Consider the following 27,536-nt stretch of genomic DNA (forward strand, 5'->3'; position numbering starts at 1 on the left):
AACGATTTGTCTTCACAGCTTCCACAGCTGCTGGTGACAAAGAATTTTACAGATTCGCTACTCTCTGACTAAAGAAATTCTTCTTCATTTCCGTTTTAAAAGGACACTCCATTATTCTGAGGCTGTGTCCTCTGGTCTTAGACTCTCCCACTATAGGAAACACCCTCTCCATATCCACTCTTTCAAAGCCTTTCACTATTCGGTAGGTTTCAATGAGGTCACCTCTCATTCTTCTGAATTCCAACGCTCTGAGGCTTTTCATATGTCGAGCTATTCAACCCTGGCATCATTTTCATGAACCTTTTTTGAACCCTCTCCAGTTTCAGCACATCGTTTCTAAGCTAAGGGGCCCTGATCCGTTCATAGATCTCCAGGGAAGCCTCAACAGGGCGTTATATACCCATGTAACGAGCCGTGTTTTGGCATTATGAGGCTAGTTGTGAGTTTATGCTGTGGAATATTGGCAACAATATGTTTTCAGAAATCAATGAGGAGGCAGTTCTGTGGTCAGTGTAGAGCAAACCACAAATATGCTAAATGAAAACCACACAAAATCCCAATGTTGGGTTTCAGTCCGAAATATCGGCCGTTTATTCCATTGATGTTACCCAACTTGCTGATTTTTTAAAATATAATTTTGTGTGTGTTGCTCAAGATTTTCAGGATCTGTTGTGTTTATGGTCTCATTTAGCGGCGTATTTACATCACGAGTTTCAGTCATCTTCGCTCAGCAGAATTATAATTTCAGTATTAAATCTCTATTAATTTTTGTTTGTTCTGTTTTCCAAAATATCACCAACCCAGAAGATGTCAGTCCGCTGTTTCTGTGATGCCTCTGCTAATATCGTAGTCTTTATATAAAATCGAGTCACATAGTCGTAAATTTACACTGGAACCACGTCCTTTGGCCGCACTCTTTCCACCTGCCCCTTCGTCTATCCAGTGCAGCCCCATCCGCCTGTGTTTGATCCGGATCCTCCTAAACACGTTACGCACCCACCCGTCTATGATTCTTTGAACATGTTCGTTGTAAACCAATCCAGCACTTCAGCTGACATCTCATTCCAAGTTACCACCAACTCCAATGGGGAAATGTTTCCCTTCATACGTCGTTTAAATCTTTTCCCGCTCATCTTAAATGAATGCCCCCCCCAACAATGGGTTAAAACAGATTGTAATTATGTCCAGCTCCGTCCCTTGTGATTTTATATAACGTCGCCCTCACCCTCCCACTCAGTTTGGAGCACAGTCCCAGCCTACACACTCACTCTTGATGAATCCATTTTTAGGGTCACCATCACCCTCTCCCCCCCCACCCCGAAACGTTCCTGCATGCTTTCCAGTTTAGTAACATCCTTCCTATAGCTGGACGACCAGATCTGCAAACAATATCGAAGATCGAACAGATACGATCCATTGAGGGGAGTTCCCTTTAAAATTGGTCACCGACGGTTGTCATGTCCGTATGCTCCGTATCGATTAAATCAAGCCCAATAATATAAATATTTTAAAAATATAGAATAGACAGTATTATAGTGGGCACATAGTCAAGTGGTTAAGGCATTCGACTAGTGATCTGAAGGTCACTAGTTCGAGCCTCAGCTGTGACAGCGTGTTGTGTCCTTGAGCAAGGCACTTAACCACACAGTGCTCTGCGATGACACCGGTGCCAGCTGTATGGGTCCCAATGGCCTTCCCTTGGACAACATCGGTGGCATGGAGAGGGGAGACTTGCAGCATGGGCAACTGCCGGTCTTCCATACAACCTTGCCCAGGCCTGCGCCCTGGAGAGTGAAGACTTTATTAATAGACAGCATTGATATTGGCGCTGTACGATTTGGGGAGATGCGTTCTCCGGCGTTTATATTTATGAGTTAAACCTGGTGTTGCCAATGCAAGGGAAGAATGCTGCTATCGATCGGGAATCATCTGCTAAAGAGGAAGGAATCAAAGACCCCAAAATAAAATGAAAGCAAGATATGCGGGAAATACTCAGTGTGTTCGGCAGACTTGCAGGCCGAAGTTTTAGTGAAGACAGGTGAAAAATATTGTTTCACGTTGAGAGCGTTTGAGGGACACATAGGTCGAACTCGTTATCTAGACAGGGGTGAGCAGTGGTTCCATGAGTGTAGTTCGTCGGGTGTTATTAACCAGCAGGTGATTAACATTCATAAGGAGAGAAAAGATGAAGGTCTTCTTCACCAATAATAAAAAGAGGGTACCAAGTGCCCCCCCCCGCCACCCACCCGCCAGGAGAGGCAAGAGTGGAAAATGACGCTGGAGTGGTAGCAATGCAGCGCAAGGAGATGGTGGATGAATTGAACAATTATTTCCTGTCAACACACATAAAGGTTGCTGGTGAACACAGCAGGCCAGGCAGCATCTCTAGGAAGAGGTACAGTCGACGTTTCGGGCCGAGACCCTTCGTCAGGACTAACTGAAAGAAGAGCTAGGAAGAGATTTGAAAGTGGGAGGGGGAGGGGGAGATCCGAAATGATAGGAGAAGACAGGAGGGGGAGGGATGGAGCCAAGAGCTGGACAGATGATTGGCAAAAGGGATATGAGAGGATCGTGGGACAGGAGGCCTAGGGAGAAAGAAAAGGGGGAGGGGTGAAGCCCAGAGGATGGGCAAGGGGTATAGTGAGAGGGACAGAGGGAGAAAAAGGAGAGAGAGAAAAAGAAAGTGTGTATATAAATAAATAAATAACGGATGGGGTACCAGGGGGAGGTGGGGCATTAGCGGAAGTTAGAGAAGTCAATATTCATGCCATCAGGTTGGAGGCTACCCAGATGGAATATAAGGTGTTGTTCCTCCAACCTGAGTGTGGCTTCATCTTTACAGTACAGGAGGCCGTGGATAGACATATCAGAATGGGAATGGGACACGGAATTAAAATGTGAGGCCACTGGGAGATCCTGATTTCTCTAGCGGACAGAGTGTAGGTGTTCAGCGAAACAACCTCCCAGTCTGCGTTGGGTCTCGCCAATGTATAGAAGGCCACGTTGGGTGCACTGGACGCAGTATATCACCCCAGCCGACTCACAGGTGAAGTGTCGCCTCACCTGGAAGGACTGTCTGGGGCCCTGAATGGTAGTGAGGGAGGAAGTGTAAGGGCATGTGTAGCACTTGTTCCGCTTACAAGGATAAGTGCCAGGAGGGAGATCGGTGGGGAGGGATGGGGGGGCAAATGGACAAGGGAGTCGCGTAGGGAGCGATCTCTGCGGAAAGCGGGGGGGGGAGATGTGCTTAGTGGTGGGATCCCGTTGGAGGTGGCGTAAGTTACAGAGAATTATATGTTGGGCCTGGAAGCTGGTGGGGTGGTAGGTGAGGACAAGGGGAACCCTATCCCTAGTGGGGTGGCGGGAGGATGGAGTGAGGGTAGACGTGCGTGAAATGGGGGAGATGCATTTGAGAGCAGAGTTGATGGTGGAGAAAGGGAAGCCCCTTTCTTTAAAAAAGGACATCTCCTTTGTCCTGTAATGAAAAGCCTCATCCTGATGGCAGATGCGGCGGAGACGGAGGAATTTCAAGAAGGGGATGGCATTTTTGCAAGAGACAGGGTGAGAACAGGAATAGTCCAGATAGCTGTGACTTATAGTAGACATCAGTAGATAAGCTGTCTCCAGAGATAGAGACAGAAAGATCTAGAAAGGGGAGGGACGTGTCGGAAATGGACCAGGTACGTAAATGTGACCCAAGGTTCTAGTTACCTTCTACTTTAATTCTCCATTGCTCCCATTCTGACCTTGTCAATCTATCCAGTCCTATTGCAGTAAAGCTCGAGGAGCAGCACTTCACCTTCGCAATAGGCCTGTTACATTGTCCATTCTACTTATCTGTTGATTTAGAGGTACACTGCGGAATAGGCTCTCTCAGCCCAGTGAGCTGCACCACCCAGCCATCCACCTATTTCAACAGTAGCTTTACAATAACCAATTAACCTGCTAACCAGTACATCTTTGGACTGTGGGAGGAAACCGGAGGACCTGCAGGAAACCCATGCGGTCATGGGGAGAACGTACAAACTCCTTAGAGATGAACTCCGAACTCCAAAGCCCCAAACTATAATACCGTCGTATTAATTGCTATGCTAACTTGGCTCAATACTGATTGCAGCAATTTCAAATAATCATCAATTCTGCCATTTTATTTTTGGTCTTACACTGTCATTTAATCTTGTTCTGTCTTAAACACCATACTTCATCTCCTCTTCTGTTCTGTCCAGCCTTAACCCTTTCAGTTTTGACGACCTTTATTTGAACTTGTTTCTTCCTCTACTAGTGTTGCCTGCATGGCTGAGTATTTGCCCCTGTGAATATCAGTATGAAAGAATTTGCAGACATTACATTGATGGTGAGAATGGGATGCTACTGTCTACAGGAAAGTATTTTGGTATGAAGACATTCGAGAATGTGGTTCCCTAGAATATTCAACTACTGCTCATGTTCAAGCTGCAACTTAAAGCCCTGTCATACTCAAAACTACAAATAATTCATGTAATAAACAATTATATGACAAATAGATTAAATTTCAGTTTGAGACATGTCTTTTGAATAATCCTGACGAAGGGTCTTGGCCCAAAACGTCGACTGTGCTTCTGCAGACTTCCTCGTGTTTGCATTTTGAATAATCTGTAAGTCATCACAAGTGACCTGTAAGTGGTGTAAGTTTTGTAGCGTTAAACTGGGAATGAAATTCTGGCATCACATTTTACAACATGTATGACCCTAACAAGTAAGCTAACACTTTCCCAACATTGTAAATCGATAATACTTAAAGAAAAAAACTTGTTAGCCAGGTTTCTCTGACCCAGAACCCATTTTTCAACTCTAGATTTAATGACCCTTGATATGCCATTCCCATACTGCAACTGAAGAACTTTATAAACAATCTATAGGTCCATAAATGTGTTTACAAAGTGTTAACTATTATTCTGATAAACTCCTCCTAGATGGTACCACTTACCCGCACACTAGAGGTAATTTATAGTGGCAAATTTGCCGTCTCTAGGATGTGGGAGGAAACAAGAACACCCAGAGGAAATTCATGTTGTGACAGGGAGAGTGTACAGAGAGGACCTGAGGCTCTACTAGCTGTGCCAACATTTAATGAATAAATGAGTTTAATAACTAGAAATTCAGTATCAATCAGTACAGGTCGAGCTTGACTAATCCGGCACCACTGGGACCTCAGGAGTGCCGGATTAGTGAAAATGCTGAATTACAGAAGGATCACATTAAGCATAATCAGTGCCGCATTATCGAAGGAACCGGATTACAGATAGTCAGATTAGTGAAGGTCGACCTGTAGTGCTAAATAGAAACAATGCTTCTAAAATTCAGATCCATTGATTTCTCCTCCAAAGGGAGGGAGGTGCGAGAGAAGAAAATTTATAAGACCATTAGACACGGGAGCAGAATTAGGGCCTTTGATTGCTCAAGGCCCCTCTGCCATCACTGAGTCGCGGCTAAAAGATTACAGTTGGGAGCTTAACATCTAAGGATACATATTGTATCAAAAGGACAGGCAGGTAGGCAGAGGGACCTGTGTAGCTCTGCTGGTAAAATTCATAGAAAGAGGATAGAGTTAAAAAACTACTAAGATGAAAAGACCCAAGTGGGAGTTATATACAGGCAACTGAACAGTAGCCAGGATGTAGGATACAAATTACAATAGGAGTTAAAAACGTAATGTCAAAGAGGCACGATTCCAATAATCATGGGGGGATTTCAATATGCAGGTAGATTGGGAAGATCAGGTGGGTACTGGATCCTAGCAGAGAGAATTTGTAGAATTCCTTCAAAATAGCTTTTTAGGCAACTTGTGGTTGAGACTATGGGGATCAGCTGTTCTGGATTGGGTACGTGTAATGAACCGGGATATGATTAGGGAGCTGAAGGTGAAGGAACCCTTAGGAGCCAGTGATCACAACATGATAGAATTCACCCTGCAACTTGAGAGGGAGGAGTTAAAATCAGTATTTGAAGTTTAAATGTTTAAAGATCAAAGTACATTTATTATCAAAGTATATCTACATTATACTTGAACTGGAGCTGCAGCTCGATGACCTTCGTCTGGTCAGGGAGAGTGAGGAGGTGATAGAGAGGAGTTACAGGCAGGTGGTCACGCCAGGGCCACGGGAGGCAGACAAGTGGGTCACAGTTAGGAGGGGTAAGGGAAAGAGTCAGGTAATAGGGAGTACCCCGGTGGCTGTGCCCCTTAACAATAGGTACTCCTGTTTGAGTACTGTTGCGGGGGACAGCTTACCCGGGGGAAGCGACAGTGGCCGTGCCTCCGGCACAGAGTCTGGCCCTGTAGCTCAGAAGGGTAGGGCAAGGAAGAGGAGGGCAGTTGTGATAGGGGACTCGATAGTAAGGGGGTCAGATAGGCGATTCTGTGGACGCAGTCCAGAGACCCGGATGGTAGTTTGCCTCCCTGGTGCCAGGGTCCGGGATATTTCTGATCGTGTCCAAGATATCCTGAAGTGGGAGGGTGAGGAGCCAGAGGTCGTGGTACATATAGGTACCAATGACATAGGTAGGAAAAGGGAAGAGGTCCTGAAAGGAGAATATAAGGAGTTAGGAAGGGAGTTGAGAAGAAGGACCGCAAAGGTAGTAATCTCGGGATCACTGCCTGTGCCACGCGACAGTGAGAGTAGGAATGCGATGAGGTGGAGGATAAATGCGTGGCTGAGGGATTGGAGCAGGGGGCAGGGATTCAAGTTTTTGGATCATTGGGACCTCTTTTGGCGCAGGCGTGACCTGTACAAAAAGGACGGGTTACACTTGAATCCTAGGGGGACCAATATCCTGGCAGGGAGATTAGCGAGGGCTACTGAGGTGACTTTAAACTAGAATGGTTGGGGGGTGGGAATCAAATTAAAGAGGCTAGGCGTGAGGAGGTTAGTTCACAACAGGGGGATAGGAACCAGTGCAGAGAGACAGAGGGGTGTAAAGTGAGGGTAGAAGCAAAAAGTACTATGGAGAAAAGTAAAAGTGGCAGGCCGACAAATCCAGGGCAAACATTAAAAAGGGCCACTTTTCAGCATAATTGTATAAGGGCTAAGAGAGTTGTAAAAGAGCGCCTGAAGGCTTTGTGTGTCAATGCAAGGAGCGTTCGTAATAAAGTGGATGAATTGAAAGTGCAGATTATTATTAATGATTATGATATAGTTGGGATCACAGAGACATGGCTCCAGGGTGACCAGGAATGGGAGCTCAACGTTCAGGGATATTCAATATTCAGGAGGGATAGACATGAAGGAAGGGGAGGTGGGGTGGCATTGCTGGTTAAAGAAGAGATTAACGCAATAGAAAGGAAGGACATAAGCCGGGAAGATGTGGAATCGATATGGGTAGAGCTGCGTAACACTAAGGGGCAGAAGACGCTGGTGGGAGTTGTGTACAGGCCACCTAACAGTAGTAGTGAGGTCGGAGATGGTATTAAACAGGAAATTAGAAATGTGTGCAATAAAGGAACAGCAGTTATAATGTGTGACTTCAATCTACATGTAGATTGGGTGAACCAAATTGGTAAAGGTGCTGAGGAAGAGGATTTCTTGGAATGTATGCGGGATGGTTTTTTGAACCAACATGTCGAGGAACCAACTAGAGAGCAGGCTATTCTGGACTGGGTTTTGAGCAATGAGGAAGGGTTAATTAGCAATCTTGTCGTGAGAGGCCCCTTGGGTAAGAGTGACTATAATATGGTGGAATTCTTCATTAAGATGGAGAGTGACATAGTTAATTCAGAAACAAAGGTTCTGAACTTAAAGAGGGGTAACTTTGAAGGTATGAGATGTGAATTAGCTAAGATAGACTGGCAAATGACACTTAAAGGATTGACGGTGGATATGCAATGGCAAGCATTTAAAGGTTGCATGGATGAACTACAACAATTGTTCATCCCAGTTTGGCAAAAGAATAAATCAAGGAAGGTAGTGCACCTGTGGCTGACAAGAGAAATTAGGGATAGTATCAATTCCAAAGAAGAAGCATACAAATTAGCCAGAGAAAGTGGCTCACCTGAGGACTGGGAGAAATTCAGAGTTCAGCAGAGGAGGACAAAGGGCTTAATTAGGAAGGGGAAAAAAAGATTATGAGAGAAAACTGGCAGGGAACATAAAAACTGACTGTAAAAGCTTTTATAGATATGTAAAAAGGAAAAGACTGGTAAAAACAAATGTAGGTCCCCTACAGACAGAAACAGGTGAATTGATTATGGGGAGCAAGGATATGGCAGACCAATTGAATAATTACTTTGGTTCTGTCTTCACTAAGGAGGACATAAATAATCTTCCAGAAATAGTAGGGGACAGAGGGTCCAGTGAGATGGAGGAACTGAGCGAAATACATGTTAGTAGGGAAGTGGTGTTAGGTAAATTGAAGGGATTGAAGGCAGATAAATCCCCAGGGCCAGATGGTCTGCATCCTAGAGTGCTTAAGGAAGTAGCCCAAGAAATAGTGGATGCATTAGTGATAATTTTTCAAAACTTGTTAGATTCTGGACTAGTTCCTGAGGATTGGAGGGTGGCTAATGTAACCCCACTTTTTAAAAGAGGAGGGAGAGAGAAACCGGGAAATTATAGACCGGTTAGCCTAACGTCGGTGGTGGGCAAACTGCTGGAGTCAGTTATCAAAGATGTGATAACAGCACATTTGGAAAGCAGTGAAATCATCGGACAAAGTCAGCATGGACTTGTGAAAGGAAAATCATGTCTGACGAATCTCATAGAATTTTTGGAGGATGTAACTAGTAGAGTGGATAGGGGAGAACCAGTGGATGTGGTATATTTGGATTTTCAAAAGGCTTTTGACGAGGTCCCACACAGGAGATTAGTGTGCAAACTTAAAGCACACGGTATTGGGGGTAAGGTATTGATGTGGACAGAGAATTGGTTAGCAGACAAGAAGCAAAGAGTGGGAATAAACGGGACCTTTTCAGAATGGCAGGCGGTGACTAGTGGGGTACCGCAAGGCTCAGTGCTGGGACCCCAGTTGTTTACAATATATATTAATGACTTGGATGAAGGAATTAAATGCAGCATCTCCAAGTTTGCGGATGACACGAAGCTGGGTGGCAGTGTTAGCTGTGAGGAGGATGCTAAGAGGATGCAGAGTGACTTGGATAGGTTGGGTGAGTGGGCAAATTCATGGCAGATGCAATTTAATGTGGATAAATGTGAAGTTATCCACTTTGGTGGCAAAAATAGGAAAACAGATTATTATCTGAATGGTGGCCGATTAGGAAAAGGGGAGGTGCAATGAGACCTGGGTGTCATTATACACCAGTCATTGAAAGTGGGCATGCAGGTACAGCAGGCGGTGAAAAAGGCGAATGGTATGCTGGCATTTATAGCGCGAGGATTCGAGTACAGGAGCAGGGAGGTACTACTGCACTTGTACAGGGCCTTGGTGAGACCACACCTGGAGTATTGTGTGCAGTTTTGGTCCCCTAATCTGAGGAAAGACATCCTTGCCATAGAGGGAGTACAAAGAAGGTTCACCAGATTGATTCCTGGGATGGCAGGACTTTCATATGAAGAAAGACTGGATGAACTGGGCTTGTACTCGTTGGAATTTAGAAGATTGAGGGGGGATCTGATTGAAACGTATAAAATCCTAAAGGGATTGGACAGGCTAGATGCAGGAAGATTGCTCCCGATGTTGGGGAAGTCCAGAACAAGGGGTCACAGTTTGAGGATAAAGGGGAAGCCTTTTAGGACCGAGATTAGGAAAAACTTCTTCACACAGAGAGTGGTGAATCTGTGGAATTCTCTGCCACAGGAAACAGTTGCGGCCAGTTCATTGGCTATATTTAAGAGGAAGTTAGATATGGCCCTTGTGGCTACGGGGATCAGAGGGTATGGAGGGAAGGCTGGGGCGGGGTTCTGAGTTGGATGATCAGCCATGATCATAATAAATGGCAGTGCAGGCTCGAAGGGCCAAATGGCCTACTCCTGCACCTATTTTCTATGTTTCTATACAGCCTTGAGATCCATCTCCTTACAAGCAACCACTAAACAAAGAAAGCTCAAAAGAACCCATAAAAAAGATCGTTCAATACCCAATGCACAAAATGGGAGAAAAAAGTGCAAACAATAGAAGTAAGGAAATAGCTTCAGAACTGAAACTTTATGAAAGCCACAAAGCCAGTCATCACTGCAGCTGGGGCTTGCCACAGCAGAGCTGAGAAAAGGTCACGAAGCAGCAAGCAGAACTGAGCAAACCTGGCTGAGGTGACCCATCCCTCAGCTACGGCCCTGACAACCTGAGCGTTTCAATCTGGCCCAGCATTTAAACCCATCAGACGTCTGGACTCTACTCACTCTCGGGGACGCCATGACTCTGCTTCGACCTCGCCTCCACCTCTGTCTCCGCTTTCTCGACCATTTGTTGCCTCCACCTCTGCCTTCACCACCACTCATTTCTCCATTGTTAGCATTGATCATTATAATGAAGTGTTATTTAGTAGTTTTCTTTGTTTTGTTTTTTTCCAATAATCCGTAGTTGTTGGGCATATGACCATTAAACACAGGAGCAGAATTAGGCCATTCAGTCCATCAAGTCTGCTCTGCCATTCCATCATGGCTGATCCCAGATCCTACTCAACCCCATACACCTGCCTTCTCACCATATCCTTTGATGCCCCCCTGATTCATGAGGAAACTATCAACTTCTGCCTTAAATATAGCCAATAACTTGGCCTCCACCGCAGTCTGTGGCAGAGCATTCCACCGATTCACTACTCTCTGGCTAAAAAAATTCCTCCTTACCTCTGTTCTAAAAGGTCACCCCTCAATTTTGAGGCTGCACCCTCTAGTTCTGGATACCCCCACGATCAGAAACATCCTCTCCACATCCACCCTATCTAGTCCTTTCAATATTCGGTAGGTTTCAATGAAGATCCCGCCGCATACTTCTAAATTCCAGTGAGTACAGGTCCAAAGCTGCCAAATGCAACTCATTCCTGGAATTATCCTTGTGAATCTCCTCTGACTCTCTCTAATGACAACACACCCTTTCTGAAATATGGGACTCAAAACTGCAGACAATACTCCAAGTGCGGCCTGACTAGTGTCTTATAAAACCTCAGCATTAACTTCTATTCCCCTTAAAATAAATGCCAACATTGCATCACCAATGCCTTCTTACACCTTATTGTAGTGTAAAAAAGGAAATTACAGAGGCATGAGAGATCTGGCCAAAGTTGATTGGAAGAGCACACTAGCAGGGATGACAGCAGATCAGCAATGGCTGGAGATCCTGGCAGCAACTTGGAAGACGCAGGATAGATACATCCCGAAGAAGTATTCTAAAGGTAGGATGATGCAACCGTGACTGACAAAGTAATTCAAAGCCAACATAAAAGCAAAAAGAGAGGGCATATAATAGAACAAAAATTAGAGGGAACTTAAGGGATTGGAAAATTCTTAAAATCTAACAGAAGGTAAAGAAAATGCCATGGGGGAGGATATCAAAGAGCATACAAAAAGTTTTTCAGATATATAGAGAGTAAAAGAGAGGCTAGAGTAGCTATTGGAATGCTGGAAAATGATGCTGGAGAGGTAATATTGGGGGGAAGAAAGGGAGGATGAACTGAATAAGTATTTTGCATCAGTCTTTACTGTCGAACACACTAGCAGTACTGTTAACGGTGATCAACCTGATGTAATGAAACAAGTACCACAGTTGATTCGTTTCCACCTTTATTAGTAGTAAGCTACGAGACAGAACCTTCCTTCTGCACTCCCACGGAAGTCTCTCTGTCACAGGGGTACAGAGTTTTTATACCATCTTTGTCACGTATGCAGAAAACAATTTCTAACTCACCCCCACAGTCACATGTTCAGTAACAGTGATAGCCCGAGAAAAAGACCACTTAATCACCTCAAAAAAACAGATATTCCAGTCAAGAAAGTGGATTATTGATACAAAAGGACAATCAGTTTGATAGACACTCCAGCCACTTCAATTAAGAAAGGAATGCCCTACCTGGTTTGTTGGAGCCAAAACTTAAGTACAAAGATAGAACATCCACCAATTTTTATGCTTTAATAAAGAAAGGAATGTCCTGTCTAATCTCCATCAGCAACCGCCTTTTGTTGGAACCAAGAGGTTGTGAGAAGTCAGGAGACATCCTTTCGTGGGCTTTGTGAGCTTTTAAACATATCTCACTTCAAAGAGCTCAAACATACTGCAGCCATTCTCCAACCAGAATACACAGACTCAGCCTTAACCATTATTTACAGGAATCTGAGAATCCCCTTAAGCCTTTATCATTATGCCAGAGGTTCAAGAGTGTCAGTCGGCAGAAGAGAGTGCAGTTGATATTACTAGCCAGAGGGTGCTTGGGAAATTGACAGGTCTGAAAGTAGATAAGTCGCCTGGACCAGATGGACTACACGCCAAGGTTCTGAAAGAGGTAGCTGAAGAGATTGTGGTGTCATTAGTAATGAACCTTCAATAATCATTGAATTCTCGAATGGTTGCAAAGGATTCAAAAATTGAAAATGTCACTCCACTCTTCCAAAAGGGAAATCTTGACTGACAAATCTGTTACAGTTCCTCAAGGAAGTAATGAGCAGGGTGGACAAAGGAGAGGCAATGGATGTCATTGACTTGGATTTTCAGAGGTCGTTTGATAAGGTGCCACACATGAGGCTGCTTAACAAGATAAAATCCTGTGGTGTTACAGGAAAGATACTGACATGGATAGTGGAATGGCTGACAGGCAGGAGGCAGTGAGTGGGAATAAACAGGGCCTTATCTGTTTGGCTGCTGGTGACTAGTGGTGTTCCTCAGGGATCAGTATTGGGACCGCTGCTTTTCATGTTGTTTGTCAATGATTTAGATAATGGAATTGATGGTTTTGTGGCAAAGTTTGGTGATGATACGAAGAGCATAGGTAGTGCTGAGGAAGCAATGTGATTGCAGCAGGAAATTGGAAGAATGGGCAAAAAAGTGGCAGATGGAATTTTTTTAGCCAGAGAGAAAATCTGTGGAACGCTCTGCCACAGACTGTATTGGGCAGGTCAGTGTGTATATTTAAGGCAGAAGTTGATTGGCCAGGGCATCAAAGGTTATGTCGAGAAGGCAGGTGTATGGGGTTGAGTGTCCGGAATCAGCCATGATGGAATGGTGGAACACACTCGATGGGCTGAATAGCCTAATTCTGCTCCTATGTCTTATGATCTTATATTAGAGTCGATTGCTAAGGGTGTGGTTTCGGGGTACTTGGAGGCACATGATAAAGTATGCTCAAGTCAGGATAGTTTTCTTAAAGGAAATTCTTTACTAACAAATCTGTTGGAATTCTTTGAAGAATTAACAAGCAGGATAGACAAAGGTGGATGTTGTGTACTTGGATTTTCAGAAGGTCTTTAACAAAGTGTTGCACATAAGGATGCTTAACAAGTTACGAACCCATGGTATTGCAGGAAAGATACTAACATGGATAGAGCATTGGCTGACTGGCAGGAGACAAAGAGTGGGAATAAAGGGACTCTTTTCTGTTTGGCTGCTAGTAACTAGTGGTATTCTGCAGTGGTCGGTGTTGGGGCCACTTCTTTTTATGTTATATGTCAGTAATTTGGAAAATGGAATTGATGGATTTATGGCCAGAGTTGTGGATGATATGAAGATAGGTGGAGGTGCAGATAGTGTTGAGGACGCAGGAAGGCAGCAGAATGTCTTGGGCAAATTAGGAGAATGGGCGAAGAAGTGGCAGATGGGCATGTGTCGCAGAGAAGGGGGCAACACTGGAATGGAGAGGTAGTGAAGGTGATAGCACCAACGAAAGAATATGACGAGTTAGAGATGAGATGGGGGTGGGTAGGAAGTAAGGGGCGAATCAGGGGTGGAGAGAAGGGGAGGGTAGCAACGCTGACAGGAGAACACGATGAGCCAGAAGTGAGAAGAGAGAAGGTCAGATGTGAGTGGGTAACCCAGGGGCAGAGAGAGGGGGTTAACTGCTGACACTGATGGGAAAATAGGACGGTAGAGATGGGATGGGGGTGGGTCAGGGAGAAGGGGGTACTCAGAGACAGAGAGGGGGAGGTGGTAACACCAATGGGAGAATAGAATGAAACAGTCAGATGCCAGTGGGTAGGAGGGAAAAAGGCGAGCCTGGGATGGAGAGAGGGGGGAAAAGTGGTAACACCAACAAGAGAACAGGATGAGACAGAGACGGGATGGTGGTGGGTAGGAGGGAAAGAGGTGTCTCAGGGACAGAATATGACAAGCCAGAGATGAGAAGTGAGAGTGTTGGATGGAAGGGTGACAGGGACAGAGAGAGGGGGGAGAGTGGTAACACTGATGGGAGAATAAGATGACCCGGAAGCGAGATGGGGTGGGTAAGAGGGTAGGGGCTGACTCAGGGACAGGGAGAGAGGGGGGAAAGTTGTAACACAGATGGGAGAATAGAGTGAGTCAGAGAGAGGATTAGGCAGAGTTGGAGGGAAGGGTTTGACTCAGGGACAGAGGGAGCTTGCGAAGTACTTACACCGAATGGAGAACGGTATGAACCAGAGATGGGATGAGTGTGGGTCAGAGGGAAGGTGTAGTCTCCAAGATGGAGAGAGGGGGAGGGTGCTGATACAGGTGGGAGAACAGGAAAAGCCCGAGACAGGATGATGGTGGGAAGGGGGCAACACTGGGATGGAGGGACGGTGAAGGTGGTAACACTGACAGGTGAATAGGATGAGTCAGAGACGGAATGGGATGGGCAGGAGAGCAGGAGGCGACTCACGTTTGGAGGGAGAGGAAACACAGACAAGAGAACAGGTCGAGAGGGAGGGTCACAGCAATGGAGAGGGGGAAAGAGGTGACACTGACGGCAGAAGAGGACAAGTCAGAGATGGGATGTGTGGAGGTAGGAGGGAAGGGGGTGACCCATGGACAGAAAGACAGGCAAAAGTTGTAACAGCGGGAGAATAGAACAACGCAGAAATGGTAGTGGGTAGGAGGGAAGGGAGCTCAGGTAGAGAGAGAGAGGAAAGGTGGTGATACAGACAGGAGATTAGGATGAACTGGCGATGGCATGAGGTGGGTCCCAGAGAAGGGGCCAACACAGAGACAGAAAGGGGAAGGTGGTAACTGTCAGCAACATGGTATGAGCCAGATGGAATGGTGGTGGATCAGAGGCAAGGGAGTGACTCAAAGCCGGATGCAAGCGGGTAGGAGGGTAGGGTGGAACTCAGGGACACGGGGGTGGGGGGGGAGAGTGGTAACGCTGATGGCAGAGATGGGATGGAATAGGTAGGAGGGAAGGGGGCGACAGAGCAGGAGAGACGAGGAAGGTGGTAGAACTAATCTGACAGTAAGATGGAAATGGGGCTGGCTGGAAAGGAAAGGGCGGCTCAGAGACAGAGAGGGGGGAAGCAAGGATGAGCTGGAGACAGCATGGGCTGGGTCGGAGAGAAATGGGCAACACCAGGACGGAGAGGAAAGTTAGAGCCAATGTTCTAACCAATGTTAAAGTTAACCAATGTTAGAATTGGATGAGCTAAAGAATGGGATGGGGGTGGGTTGACTCAGGGATGGAGGGGGGAAAAGTGGTAACACAGATGGGAGAATAAGACAAGACAGAACAGGGATAAGGGTGGGTGTGAGGGATAGGGGTGGGTAGGAAAGACGACTTGGGGATGGAGAAAGGGGGAAGGTAGTCACATCAACACGGGAATAGGGCGAGCCAGAGACAGGATGGGGGTCGGCAGGAAGGAAGAGTGCGACTCAGGACAGAGAGAGGGGGAAGGTGGTGATACAGACGTGAGATTAGGATGAGCCGGAGACAGCATGGGGTGGTTCAGAGAGAAGGGGGCAGCTCAGGGATGGAGTGAGGGCGATGGTGGAAGCACCAATAGGAGAATAGGATGACTTAGAGACGGGATGGCAGTGAGTCGGAGTGAAGGGGTGACTTGGAAAGAAAGAGGGAGCACTTCGTACCACCAATGAGAAAATGGGACAAGCTTAAGATGGTATGGTGGTGGGTCGGCAGGAACGAAGAGACTCAGGGTCAGATAGAGGGTTGAAGGTGGTAACACCAATGGGAGAATAGGATGAGACAGAGAAGAAATGGGACGGGTAGGAAGACTGTGACCCAAGGGTACAGAGAGGGGGATGGTGGTAATGCCAACCTCGAGAGCAGGATGAACGGGATGGGTAGGAAGGGAAAGGGGTGACTCAGAGATGGGGGGGGGGGAGGACGGGAGATTAGGATGAACTGGAGGCGTCATGGTGGGTCACAAAGAAGGGGCCAAGGACAGAGAGAAGGGGAAGATGGTAACGCCAACAGGAGAATAAGATGTGGTAGAGAGAGGATGCGGTGGATGTGAGAGAAGGGGGGAGACTTGGAGACAGGGAGAGGGGGAGGTGGTAACACCCTCGGGAGAATAGGACAAGGCAGAGACGGGATGGTGATGGGTCCAAGGGAAGGGTGGGATTCAGGAATGGAGAGAAGGGGAAAGTGGTAACACTGATGGGAGTATAGGATGAACCAGAGGGGATGATGAGTCAGAGGGACTGAACAGATGGAGATACAGACAGAAGGTGTTAACACTGAAGGGAGACAAGGATGAGTCAGAAACCAGATGCTAGTGGGTAGGAGGGAAGATAGCAACTCAAGGACAGAGATTGAGGATGGTAGTAACACTGACAGGAGAATAAGACAAGCTGGATATGGGATGGGTAAGGGAGAAGACTCAAACCTGCAGTGAGGGATGGAAGTTGTAACACCACAAGAGAACTGGACGAGGCAGAGACAGGATGGGGGTGGGAAGGGTACGACTCAGAGACGAAGAGAGGGGGAAGATTGTAACTAACCTGAGAGTAGGACAGGGCAGAGACAGAAACAGGGGTGGGTGGGAGGAAGAATGGATGAGGTGCAGGATTGGTGTGGAACCGGTTTCACTGAGAAGCATTCAGATCTTGATACTGTTTCATTCATTGCCACGCTCCCCTGGATCTGATTCCCTCCTCACCATATCGACACCGTACGCAAACCCACAGCCCACCAACCAGGCGCTGATCCCTGATGGTAGCAACGTCAGGGCAGCCGAGACGCGCTGCCATCAGGAAGCTGTACCTCAAGCCGGCAGTATCTATCGTTAAGGACCCAAATCCAGAACATAGTCTCTTCTCATCCGGGAGCAGGTACAAGACTCACCATCAATTTAGAAACAGTTTTGCCCCTCCGCCATCAGATTTCTGAATGGTCCATGAACACCATCTCACTATTCCCCTCTCGCAATATTTACTTATTTATTTTTGTGATAGAGTAATTATTTTATTTTTGGACTGTACTGTTGTAGGAAATTTTTAAAAAATTCACAACATATGTCGGTGATAATAAACCAGCTTCCGTGGCAATTGTTAACTGCCAAAATGGACCAGAATGTTGAAAAGAGCTGGAAATAAGAGTTCAAAGCCTCCCAGCTGTGATGATTAAGGGACAGGGGATATCCGAGATCCTGCTTCTTCTGTCTGCAGGAAGTCAGACAGGAAATTAAGGAACGTTCCCATCGTTGGGCAAGGTGTGCGGCTGTACAGAGCAAGCTCCTTGGAATAGCTCCTCTTTGGACAGCATGGACACCAAGGGCAGGAGCTGGCCATCAGGAGATAAAGATCTCGATGAAGTAGTGAGAAACACACACTTCCCATTGGACAGTAACTCTAACTAAAACTAACATCTAATTGGCTGCCTTAGATCAGATTAATGCAAGTAAATGAGTAACTTGCATGTAGTTTTGTTGGATTTTACTACCTGTAAGAATGTATCATGATTGGCATTCTACTTATGTAAAGAAGGGATTAGAAGCTACACAAGATATCAATTGGTCAATATCCACACAATATTGACAATTCTGGGCAGAAGTTTCAGAGCAGTTCAGTGACAGGGGCTGGACTGTTGCCCTTGGGCACAAGGAAATAAAGTTTGAAGGAAGAACGAGTGCAAGTTGTCACAGACCAGTTGATCACACTTTATCCAGAGTGCTGACCATTTGGAACCCGTCACTAGAGGGGCAGCTGGAGGTGAGCAGCAGGGATGGATTTAAGGACAAGCTGCGAGAACACAGACAGAAAAAAACACCACTACCGGGTGATGGGAGCAGACGGAACTAAAACACGGTGGGGACCAGAGAGGCTGACTGGCCTCTCTACTGTACATTGAGTGTGCTGCAGAGTCAGTAAGGACCTGAGACACGAGATTTAAAATAGAACTAATTTAACTCCAGTCCAATTAATGGCTAACATCATCAGAACAAACCCCTCCCGTACCCAGAGACCAGGGTGTTTCAGGTGCACTAACTGCAGCAACTGACACCAACAGTAACTCTTGAACTTACAAATGGATTTACCAAAGGTGATGGTCAAAAATTCAGCAAGAGTTATTTAAACTGTCTCCCCTGTGTGAACTCGGTGATTTGTCAGCAGGTGGGATGACCGAGGAAACCTCTCTGATCACACAGGACATGTGTGGAGCCTCTGAGTGTGAACTCGCGAATATACCTTCAGTTGCGATGACTGAGGAAATCTCTTCCCACAGACTTAGCAGGTGAATGGTCTCTCCCCAGCGTGAACACGCTGATGTACCTTCAGTTGAGATGACTGAGTGAACCTCTTCCCACAGGCAGAACAGATGAATGGCCTCTCTCCCGTGTGAATTCGCTGGTGTGCCAGTAGGTGAGACGATTGAGTGAATCCCTTCCCACAGTCTGAACAGGTGAACGGCCACTCCCCAGCGTGAACTCGCTGGTGCAGCTTTAGTTGAGACGACCGAGAAAATCTCTTACCACAGTCTGAGCACCTGAATGGCCTCTCCCCAGTATGAACTGACTGGTGTGTCTGTAGGCTAGATGACTGAGTGAATCCCTTCCCACACACAGAACAGGTAAATGGCCTCTCTCCAGTGTGAACTTGCTGATGTATCTTTAGTTGAGATGACCGAGTAAATCCCCTCCCACAGTCTGAGCAGATGAATGGCCTCTCCCCAGTGTGAACTCGCTGATGTACCTTCAGTTGAGATGATGAAGTGAATGCCTTCCAACAAGCTGAGCAGGTGAACGGTCTCTCCCCATTGTGAACTGACTGGTGTGTCAATAGGTCAGACGACCGAATGAATCCCTTCCCACAGTCTGAGCAGGTGAATGGCCTCTCCCCAGTGTGAACCGACTGGTGTGTCTGTAGGTGGGATGAGTGGGTGAATCCCTTCCCGCAGTCTGAGCAGGTGAATGGCCTCTCCCCAGTGTGGACTCGCTGGTGAGTTTGTAGGTGGGATGACTGAGTGAATCCCTTCCCACACACAGAGCAGATGAACGGCCTCTCCCCAGTGTGAACTCGCTGATGGACCTTCATTTGGTAGGACCGATTAAATGTCTTCCCACAGTCTGAACAGGTGAATGGCATCTCCCCGGTAAGAAGTTACTGGTGTGCCAAACAGGTCAGAGGATCGAGTGAATCCCTTCTCACAAGTCTGAGCAAGTGAATGGCCTCTTCCCAGTGTGAACTGACTGGTGTGTCTGTATTTGGGATGAGTGAATTAACCCCTTTCCACCTTCTGAGCAGGTGAACGGTCTCTCACCAGTGTGAGTTCGCTGTCAGATATCTGAGTGAATCTCCTCCCACACACACCACAAGTGAACGGTCCCTCTTCCTTGTGAACTCACTGGTGTGTCTGTGGGAGGGCTGAGTGAGTGAATCTCTTCAACATACAGAGCAGGTCAACGGCCTCTCCCCAGTGTGAATTTTCTGATGTATCTTCAGCTTGGATGATGGAATGAATCACTTCCCGCAGACAGAACAAGTGAACGATCTCACTATGGTGTGAGCTTGCTGATGTATCTCCAGGCTGGATGACTGAGTAGATCCCCTCTCAGACACAGAATGGCCTCTCCCAACGGTGAACTCACTGTTGTGTCTGTGGATCAGCTGAGTGAGTGAATCCATTCCCACACTGAGAGAAAGAGAATGATATTGCCATTATCTGGCAGTTCATCAAGTCAGACGTAGTGAATCCTTCACAAAATCAATGCAGGTGAAGACCTGATCTCTAGTGAACAAACGCTGGCGAGTTCTTAGCATTCGGGTTCCAATTGATTTCACTAAGTTACAACAGAAAAATTAATTTCAAACGCAAAGCACCTTTCCAGCTGGGATGAGATACTTCTTCATCTCTAAGAATCCAGAACAGGTACGTTGGTGTTACAAAGGAAATATCTGGTCGCACCTTAAGTATCTGGACAGAGGCAACAAGTCCGACATGTTATTGTTTGATATTCCCATACACAAGTTCTTTGCCGTTCTTAACCTGCAAAAAGATTTACAAAAGACATCAACGGGTGAAGGTCAGGATTTCGAATGAGATAATTGTAGTCGCTATGGTGAGCTCTGACATCACACTGTGACAGCGAGGTTCAACCCAAGTTGGCAGAACAACACCGCATCTTCTAACTAGGCATGGAACAAGCATCCAGACTGACCATCAAATTCTCTCACAGTCCTCCTGTCTGTTTCAGAATGGACCATTTCTGTCTGTATTCAATCTGTGTCTCGGCTCAGTTTGTTTCTCTCCATTAGTATTATTGTAATTTCTGGTCATATCCCACAGCATGAGAAAGATCCTGGAGACTTTCTCATTACCTTACCCCCTCACACCCCAACACGTGATTGACGGTGAGGGACTCATTGATGGCAAAGCCAATGATATGAAGGGGAGGGTAGTAGTCTTTCTCATTAGAGGGTGGCACTTTTGTGATGTGAAAGCTCCAGGTCACTTGTTACACGGGCCAAAGGTGCTTGATGTGATTAAGTACCCAGAGAGAACAGTACAAAACATGGGAGAAAGGGCCAGGACATGAGGAGGTAGAACAAAGGTGATTTTCTCAAGAACTAAAGCTGATGGAAGGATTTTGTTCTTTCTTTCCTTGCAACACTAACGGACATTTTCATTGACTGGAAGTTAGCGTCTTCGTCCGAGATTAACTCGGAATTATATTTTGGTTCCGAGTTTCCAGTCTTTGGATTTATATAGCTAGAGCATGGCAGTGTCTGGGAGGTCCATCTGCTCCCATTTCCTCTGCCTGTCCTCCCAAACACACCTTACAGACTGGTGGGAAAGCACTGGCAATGTCACCAATGGCTGCCCCAATACCCAGAAGCCCCACGAACGAGAGATCCGTCTATTCGTCACTGACTGTCCCAGCGCTGCGCATGCGCCACAAAATGGCGCCAGCACCTTCGCTCATCGGCGGGGCCTGGGGACGGATTGTGGGGCTGAGAGAGATGGAGATGACCGGGAACGTCCCGGGGTGCGGGACCACAGTGTGTCCGCAGCTCTCAGAAAACCCTTAGTCAGGGTGCGAACACCGGTGCTGATAAAGAAGTCACCCTGTAACCCCGCTCCTACCTGCGGCCGATTCTCACCAGATTTTTTTTGTCCACCGAGCGCATGCGCACTGCTGGGGACCGGCTGCGACCTTTACGCATGCGCATTTGATCGCTGGGTCACCGAGGGCGAATGCTGAAGCTCGTAATGGCAAGGCGCTGTTAATTGGGTCTGAATTCCCAGGTTCCTCACCAAGCAGAGTCCACTGCCAGGAAGGCCCACCAGCGCCTTTACTGCCTGAGAAAACTAAAGAAATTTGGCCTGTCCCCTAAAACCCTCACTAATTTTTATAGATGCACCGTAGAAAGCATTCTTCTAGGGTGCATCACAACCTGGTATGGAAGTTGTCCAGTCCAAGACTGGAAGAAGCTGCAGAAGATAGTGAACACAGCCCAGCACATCACACTAACCAATCTTCCGTCTGTGGACTCACTTTACACCGCACGCTGTCGGAGCAGTGCTGCCAGGATAATCAAGGACACGACCCACCCAGCCAACACACTTTTCGTCCCTCTTCCCTCCGGGAGAAGGCTCAGGAGCTTGAAGACTCGTACGGCCAGATTTGGGAACAGCTTCTTTCCAACTGTGATAAGACTGCTGAACGGATCCTGACCTGGATCTGGGCCGTACCCTCCAAATATCCGGACCTGCCTCTCGGTTTTACTTCCCATTTTTCTATTTTCTGTTTATGATTTATAATTTAAATTTTTAATATTTACTAATTTAAACTATTTTTAATATTTAATATCGGTAATCCAGGGAGTGTGAAGTGCAGAATCAAAATGCAGAATCTCCAGGCCTGGGCAAGGTTGTATGGAAGACCAGCAGTTGCCCATGCTGCAAGTCTCCCCTCTCCACAACACCAATGTTGTCCAAGGGAACGGCATTAGGACCCATAGAGCTTGGCACCAGTGTCGTCGCAGAGCAATGTGTGATTAATTGCCTTGCTCAAGGACACAACACGTTCCCTCAGCTGGGGCTCGAACTCACGACCTTCAGGTTGCTAGTCCAATGCTTTAACCACTTGGCCACATGCCCACGTCTCAATTATATACACAGTATATTATGTAATACAACTGCTATACAGACATCTACAACATAATAAATTTTAAATTATCCCATTCAGACCTGAAGATTTAATTGCCGTGGAGGATTCCTTACTTTTGTGGGATAACATCTTTCCTGACGAGGAAGGTCACGCTGCTGGCAGGTTTGACTTGTGGCTCTGAAAACAATTACAGGATCTAGGGCCTCCTCCATGGTGGTTATAGGAGTTGACTCTGAGACCATAAGACAATAAGATCTTGGAGCAGAAGTAGGCCATTCAGCTCATCGAGTCTGCTCCACCATTCAATCATGGGCTGATACACTTCATCCAGTCATCCCCACTCCCCTGCTTTCACCCCATACACTTTGATGCCCTGGCTAATCAAGAACCTATCTATCTCTGCCTTAAATACACTCAGTGACTTGGCCTCCACAGCTGCTCGTGGCAACAAATTCCACAGATTTACCACCCTCCGACTAAAGTAATTTCTCCGCATCTCAGTTCTAAAAGGACATCCTTCAATCCTGAAGTCATGTCTTCCAGTCCTCGAATCCCCTACCATGGGAAATAACTTTGCCATATCTAATCTGTTCAGGCCTTTTAGCATTCAGAATGTTTCTATGAGATCCTCCCTCATTCTCCTGAGCTCCAGGGAATATAGCCCAAGAGCTGCCAGACGTTCCTCATACAGTAACCCTTTCATTCCTGGAATCTTTCTCGTGAATCTTCTCTGAACCCTCTCCAATGTCAGTATATCCTTTCTAAAATAAGGAGCCCAAAACTGCACACAGTACTCCAAGTGTGGTCTCATGAGTGCCTTATAGAGCCTCAACATCACATCCCTGCTCTTATATTCTATACATCTAGAAATGAATGCCAACATTGCATTCACCTTCTTCACAACCCACTCAACCTGGAGGTTAACCTTTAGGGCATCTTGCACAAGGACTCCCAAGTCTCTTTGCATCTCAGCATTTTGAATTCTCTCCCCATCTAAATAATAGTCTGCCCATTTATTTCTTCCACCAAAGTGCATGACCATACACTTTCCAAGATTGTATTTCATTTGCCACTTCTTTGTCCATTCCGCTAAACTACCTAAGTCTCTCTGCAGGCTCTCTGTTTCCTCAACACTACCCACCCCTCCACCTATCTTTGTATTATCGGCAAATTTAGCCACAAATCCGTTAATACTGCAGTCCAAATCATTGACATACATCGTAAAAAGTAATGGTCCTAACACTGACCCCTGTGGAACTCTCAGCCAGCCAGAATAGGCTCCCTTATACCTACTCTCTGTTTTCTGCTGACCAGCCAATGCTCCACCCATGCTAGTAACTTCCCTGTAATTCCATGGGCTCTTATCTTGCTTGGCAGGCTCATGTGAGGCACCTTGTCAAACACCTTCTGAAAATCCATTTAGGCATCTCCTTTGTCTACCCTGCTTGTAATTTCCTCAAAAAATTGTAGTAGATTTGTCAGACAGGATTTTCTTTTCAGGAAACTGCAGGAAGTGGTTCTGACTGTGGTAGCCACTTTCCTTTTTCTTCCTTTTTATTCTTCTGGTATGTTCAGTTTGATCTTGGAAACGAGCATTAAGTTCACTGTATTATTCTCTTTATATCCTTCAATTGCTCCCTTTAGGATCTGCTCTCTCCTTTTGGTTTCCTCATCCACAACATGGTTTGAAGAATCCTCTGTTTTCATATCTTCATAGGCTCCTTTCTCTTCGGCCTTCCATTTATCCAGTTGGGATTTGGTCTTGGCATATACTTTTAAAAGCAGCTTTTTGTCTCCCACTTGAAGATCATGCAATAACTGTGCTGCACACAGAGTAGATTCTGGTTCTTTATATTCACAAAAGCCAAATACTTTCAATTGTCCTGATGCTCCTTGAACTCTCTTCCAACTTAAAGCTAAGCCACATTTTGCAAGTAGCTGCTTGATTTACATATCAGAGGCTTTCTCAGATATGTTGCCTACAAAAACTGTTGTAGTTGGGCCACTGCTTTTGACACTTTCATGAGCAGCATGAACCCTTCTTGGTCCAATATGATTTCCAATCAGAGACACAGAGATTGGCACCAACACCTGTTTGTTCTCTGTTCATGGTGGACAGCATGGAGACAGTTGTAGCATCATCCAGTACCCTTCTTAATTCACTTTCAGCTGACTTTATTGTAAGGGATGTGGATTCAAATTGTGGATGGATCTTCAATCAAGTTGTAGTTGTCTCAGCCAATCTCACCCCAACAATGCTGATCCTCCTGTTTTTACCACATAAAAGCATGAGGTGGCTTGTTGGTTGTTGTATTTCACAGTTATAAATGTCATTCTCACAGGAGTTATCTTGTTCTCCAGTATTAGTTGGATATCTGCAGAATTCAGATAGGTATCTTGGAAATACTGTTCAAGCTCATTTTGTGGAATGACTGAAACAGCTGAGCTGGTCTACAATTCCATTTTAATTAATTTGCCATACGCTTCTGAACATAAGCCATATTGGTTGTCTATTGTTAATTTTCACACTGTGAATTGCAAGGCTACACAGTCCTGTGTCACTCTTATCATTATCATATAGTTCACCTACAGCATACAGATTAGTGCTCTTTTAAAAACTGCACCTTGACATTTTAGCTTTTTCTCTTCCCTGTGCAGACCATTTACTTTTGTCTGTCCAATATGCTCTTTGTATGTGTCCTACTTTGTTGCATTTTCTGCAAACTTTGTTTTTAAACCTGCCAGTGGTTTCCATTGCTACAATGATTTTCACTGCTTTTTAAAATGTAATCTGTGCTTCAGTTAGGAGTCATTTTTGAATGCTTTCTTTTAAGATACCACAAACTAAATGATCTCTTATTGTATTTTTTTAAGATTATGAGGACACTCAGTCCTCATTTATTGTCATTTAGAAATGCATGCATTAAAAAATGATACAGTGTTCCTCCAGAATGATATCACAGAAACCCAGGACAAACCAAGACTAAAAACTGACAAAAAACATATAATTATAATATATAGTTACAACAGTGCAAAGCAATACCGTAATTTGATAAAGAGCAGACCATGGGCATGGTAAAAGAAAGTCTCAAAGTCCCGATAGCCCCATCATCTCACGCAGATGGAAGGAGGGAGAAGCTCTCCCTGCCATGAACCTCCAAGCGTCGACAACTTGCCGATGCATTGGAAGCACCCGACCACAGCCGACTCTGAGTCCGTCTGACAACTTCGAGCCTCCGACACCGAACACCATTTTCTGCCAAGCGCTTCGACCCCCCCCCCGGCCGCCGAACAACAAGCAAAGCCGAGGACGTGGGGCCTTCCCCTCCTATTAAGCCCATTACTGAACTGACAATGTTCAGACAATCTCTTCAATTCAGCTGCATCCGCTGAAATGGATTCCCCTTCTTTTTGATTCCACTTATGAAACCTAACGTCTTCTGCAATCAACAATGGCTTTGGTTCTAAGTGATCCTGCATCACTTTTACAATAGCAGCAAAGTTCATTTCTGATGGTTTGGTTGTATGCCTTTAAACCCAGTGGACTAAGCAAATTTGGCATTTGTTTCTCATTGGCTATTTCATTTCCTTCAAAATACTGTTTAATTACATGAATATCCATGAGTCAGTTATCTCTTGGGTAATCAAATGCATCAATCAATGAATTAAATGCAGTGTAGTCATTCATTTTTTGATTTTTTAATGATTATTATCACCCAGTACTCACTCTTTATAAACCCATGAATTCTTCCATTTTCTTACTTTCTTTTAAACAATCAATCATGTCTTCCGTTCTAAAAAAATGTGCTATTCATAACTCGACCATTCCTTCTGTGTTTTATTTTGTTTTGAACATCTTACTGCATTCTCAACAGGTCGGTAGCTGTCTCTGGTTTGTTTTAAAATACCTCATTGCCAATATTATGCTTTGTAACTTTCAAACATTAAACTAATCCAAGGAAGTCATGGGAGTATGAAATGCGGGTGTAACCTTGTCTTTTACTTTAAGTGAGGCGTGCACATGCAATTCATGTATTTATACGTACATATAATCCATAATGAATTACTTAAATAAAGAAGAATACTTAACTTCTTAACTAATATCATTTTTTTTTACAAGAAGAGGTTTGTGAACCCTTTGCAATTACCTGGTTTTCTGCATTAATTACTCATAAGCTGTGGTCTGATCATCTAAGTTAGAAGAGTTTAAACTAGTTTCGCAGAAGGCTTGGAACTGGAGCACCAGATCAGTAAGGGGTGGATTGGACCAGAAGGAAAACTGTTGAAAGACAAAATCAAAATAACTGTTATGATGAGTCGGATAGTTTGACATGTGTATATTTTAATGCTAGGAGTATTGTGGGTAAGGGCGGTGAACTTAGAGCACGGATCAGTACATGGAACTATGATGTTGTAGCCATTATTGACACTTGGTTGAGAGAGAGGCAGGCATGGGTGATTAATGTTCCAGGTTTTCAAAGTTTTAGGAAAAATAGAGGAGCAGGTAAGAGAGGGGGTGGAGTGCACTACTAATCAGGGACACTATCACAGCAGCACTCAGGGGAGACATAATGGAGGGGTCAGACACTGAGTCCATTTGGGTGGAACTGAGGAACAGGAAGGGTGCAATCACAGTGATGGGATTGTGCTACAGACCCCCTAATAACCACCAGAACACCGAGGAACAGATATGTAATCCGATTAAGGAAATGTGTAAAAATAATAGGGTTGTTGTCAGCTTCCCAAATACAAACTGGAACTTTCTTAGTGTAAGAGGTTTAGATGTGGCAGAATTTGTTAAGTATATCCAGGAAGGATGCAGTTAAATCAACATGTGTATGGTCCAATGAGAGAAGGGGCTGTGCTGGATAAAAAGCCTGGCCAGCTGATTGACCTTTTAATGGGTGAACAGTGAGGGAACAGTAACCACAACTCCTCAACTTTCAGGATAACCTTAGCTATGGACAGACGTGGTCCTTGTGGGAGAGTTTTAAAATGAAGTAGAGCAAATTGCCAGAGTATTAGGCAGGAACTAACAACACCATTTTTCTGGCAAGTCCATATCAGACATGTGGAGGGTGTTTAAAGATCAATTGTACAGAGTAC

The 27,536-nt window shown here is 45.5% G+C and overlaps 1 protein-coding gene across 1 annotated transcript; it reads right to left on the minus strand.

Moving 5' to 3' along the window:
* Positions 1-4,614: 4,614 nt before the first annotated feature.
* Positions 4,615-20,300, minus strand: LOC140190114 (uncharacterized). The gene is made up of 2 exons (XM_072246610.1): positions 18,508-20,300; positions 4,615-4,653 (listed from the first exon to the last, which is right to left on the minus strand). Exon 1 carries the CDS (start codon positions 19,402-19,404, stop codon positions 18,547-18,549), a length of 858 nt encoding a protein of 285 aa, XP_072102711.1. The 5' UTR covers positions 19,405-20,300; the 3' UTR covers positions 4,615-4,653; positions 18,508-18,546.
* Positions 20,301-27,536: the final 7,236 nt, after the last annotated feature.

Source organism: Mobula birostris, chromosome 29 (assembly GCF_030028105.1).
Source record: "Mobula birostris isolate sMobBir1 chromosome 29, sMobBir1.hap1, whole genome shotgun sequence".
Lineage (NCBI taxonomy): Eukaryota > Metazoa > Chordata > Chondrichthyes > Myliobatiformes > Myliobatidae > Mobula > Mobula birostris.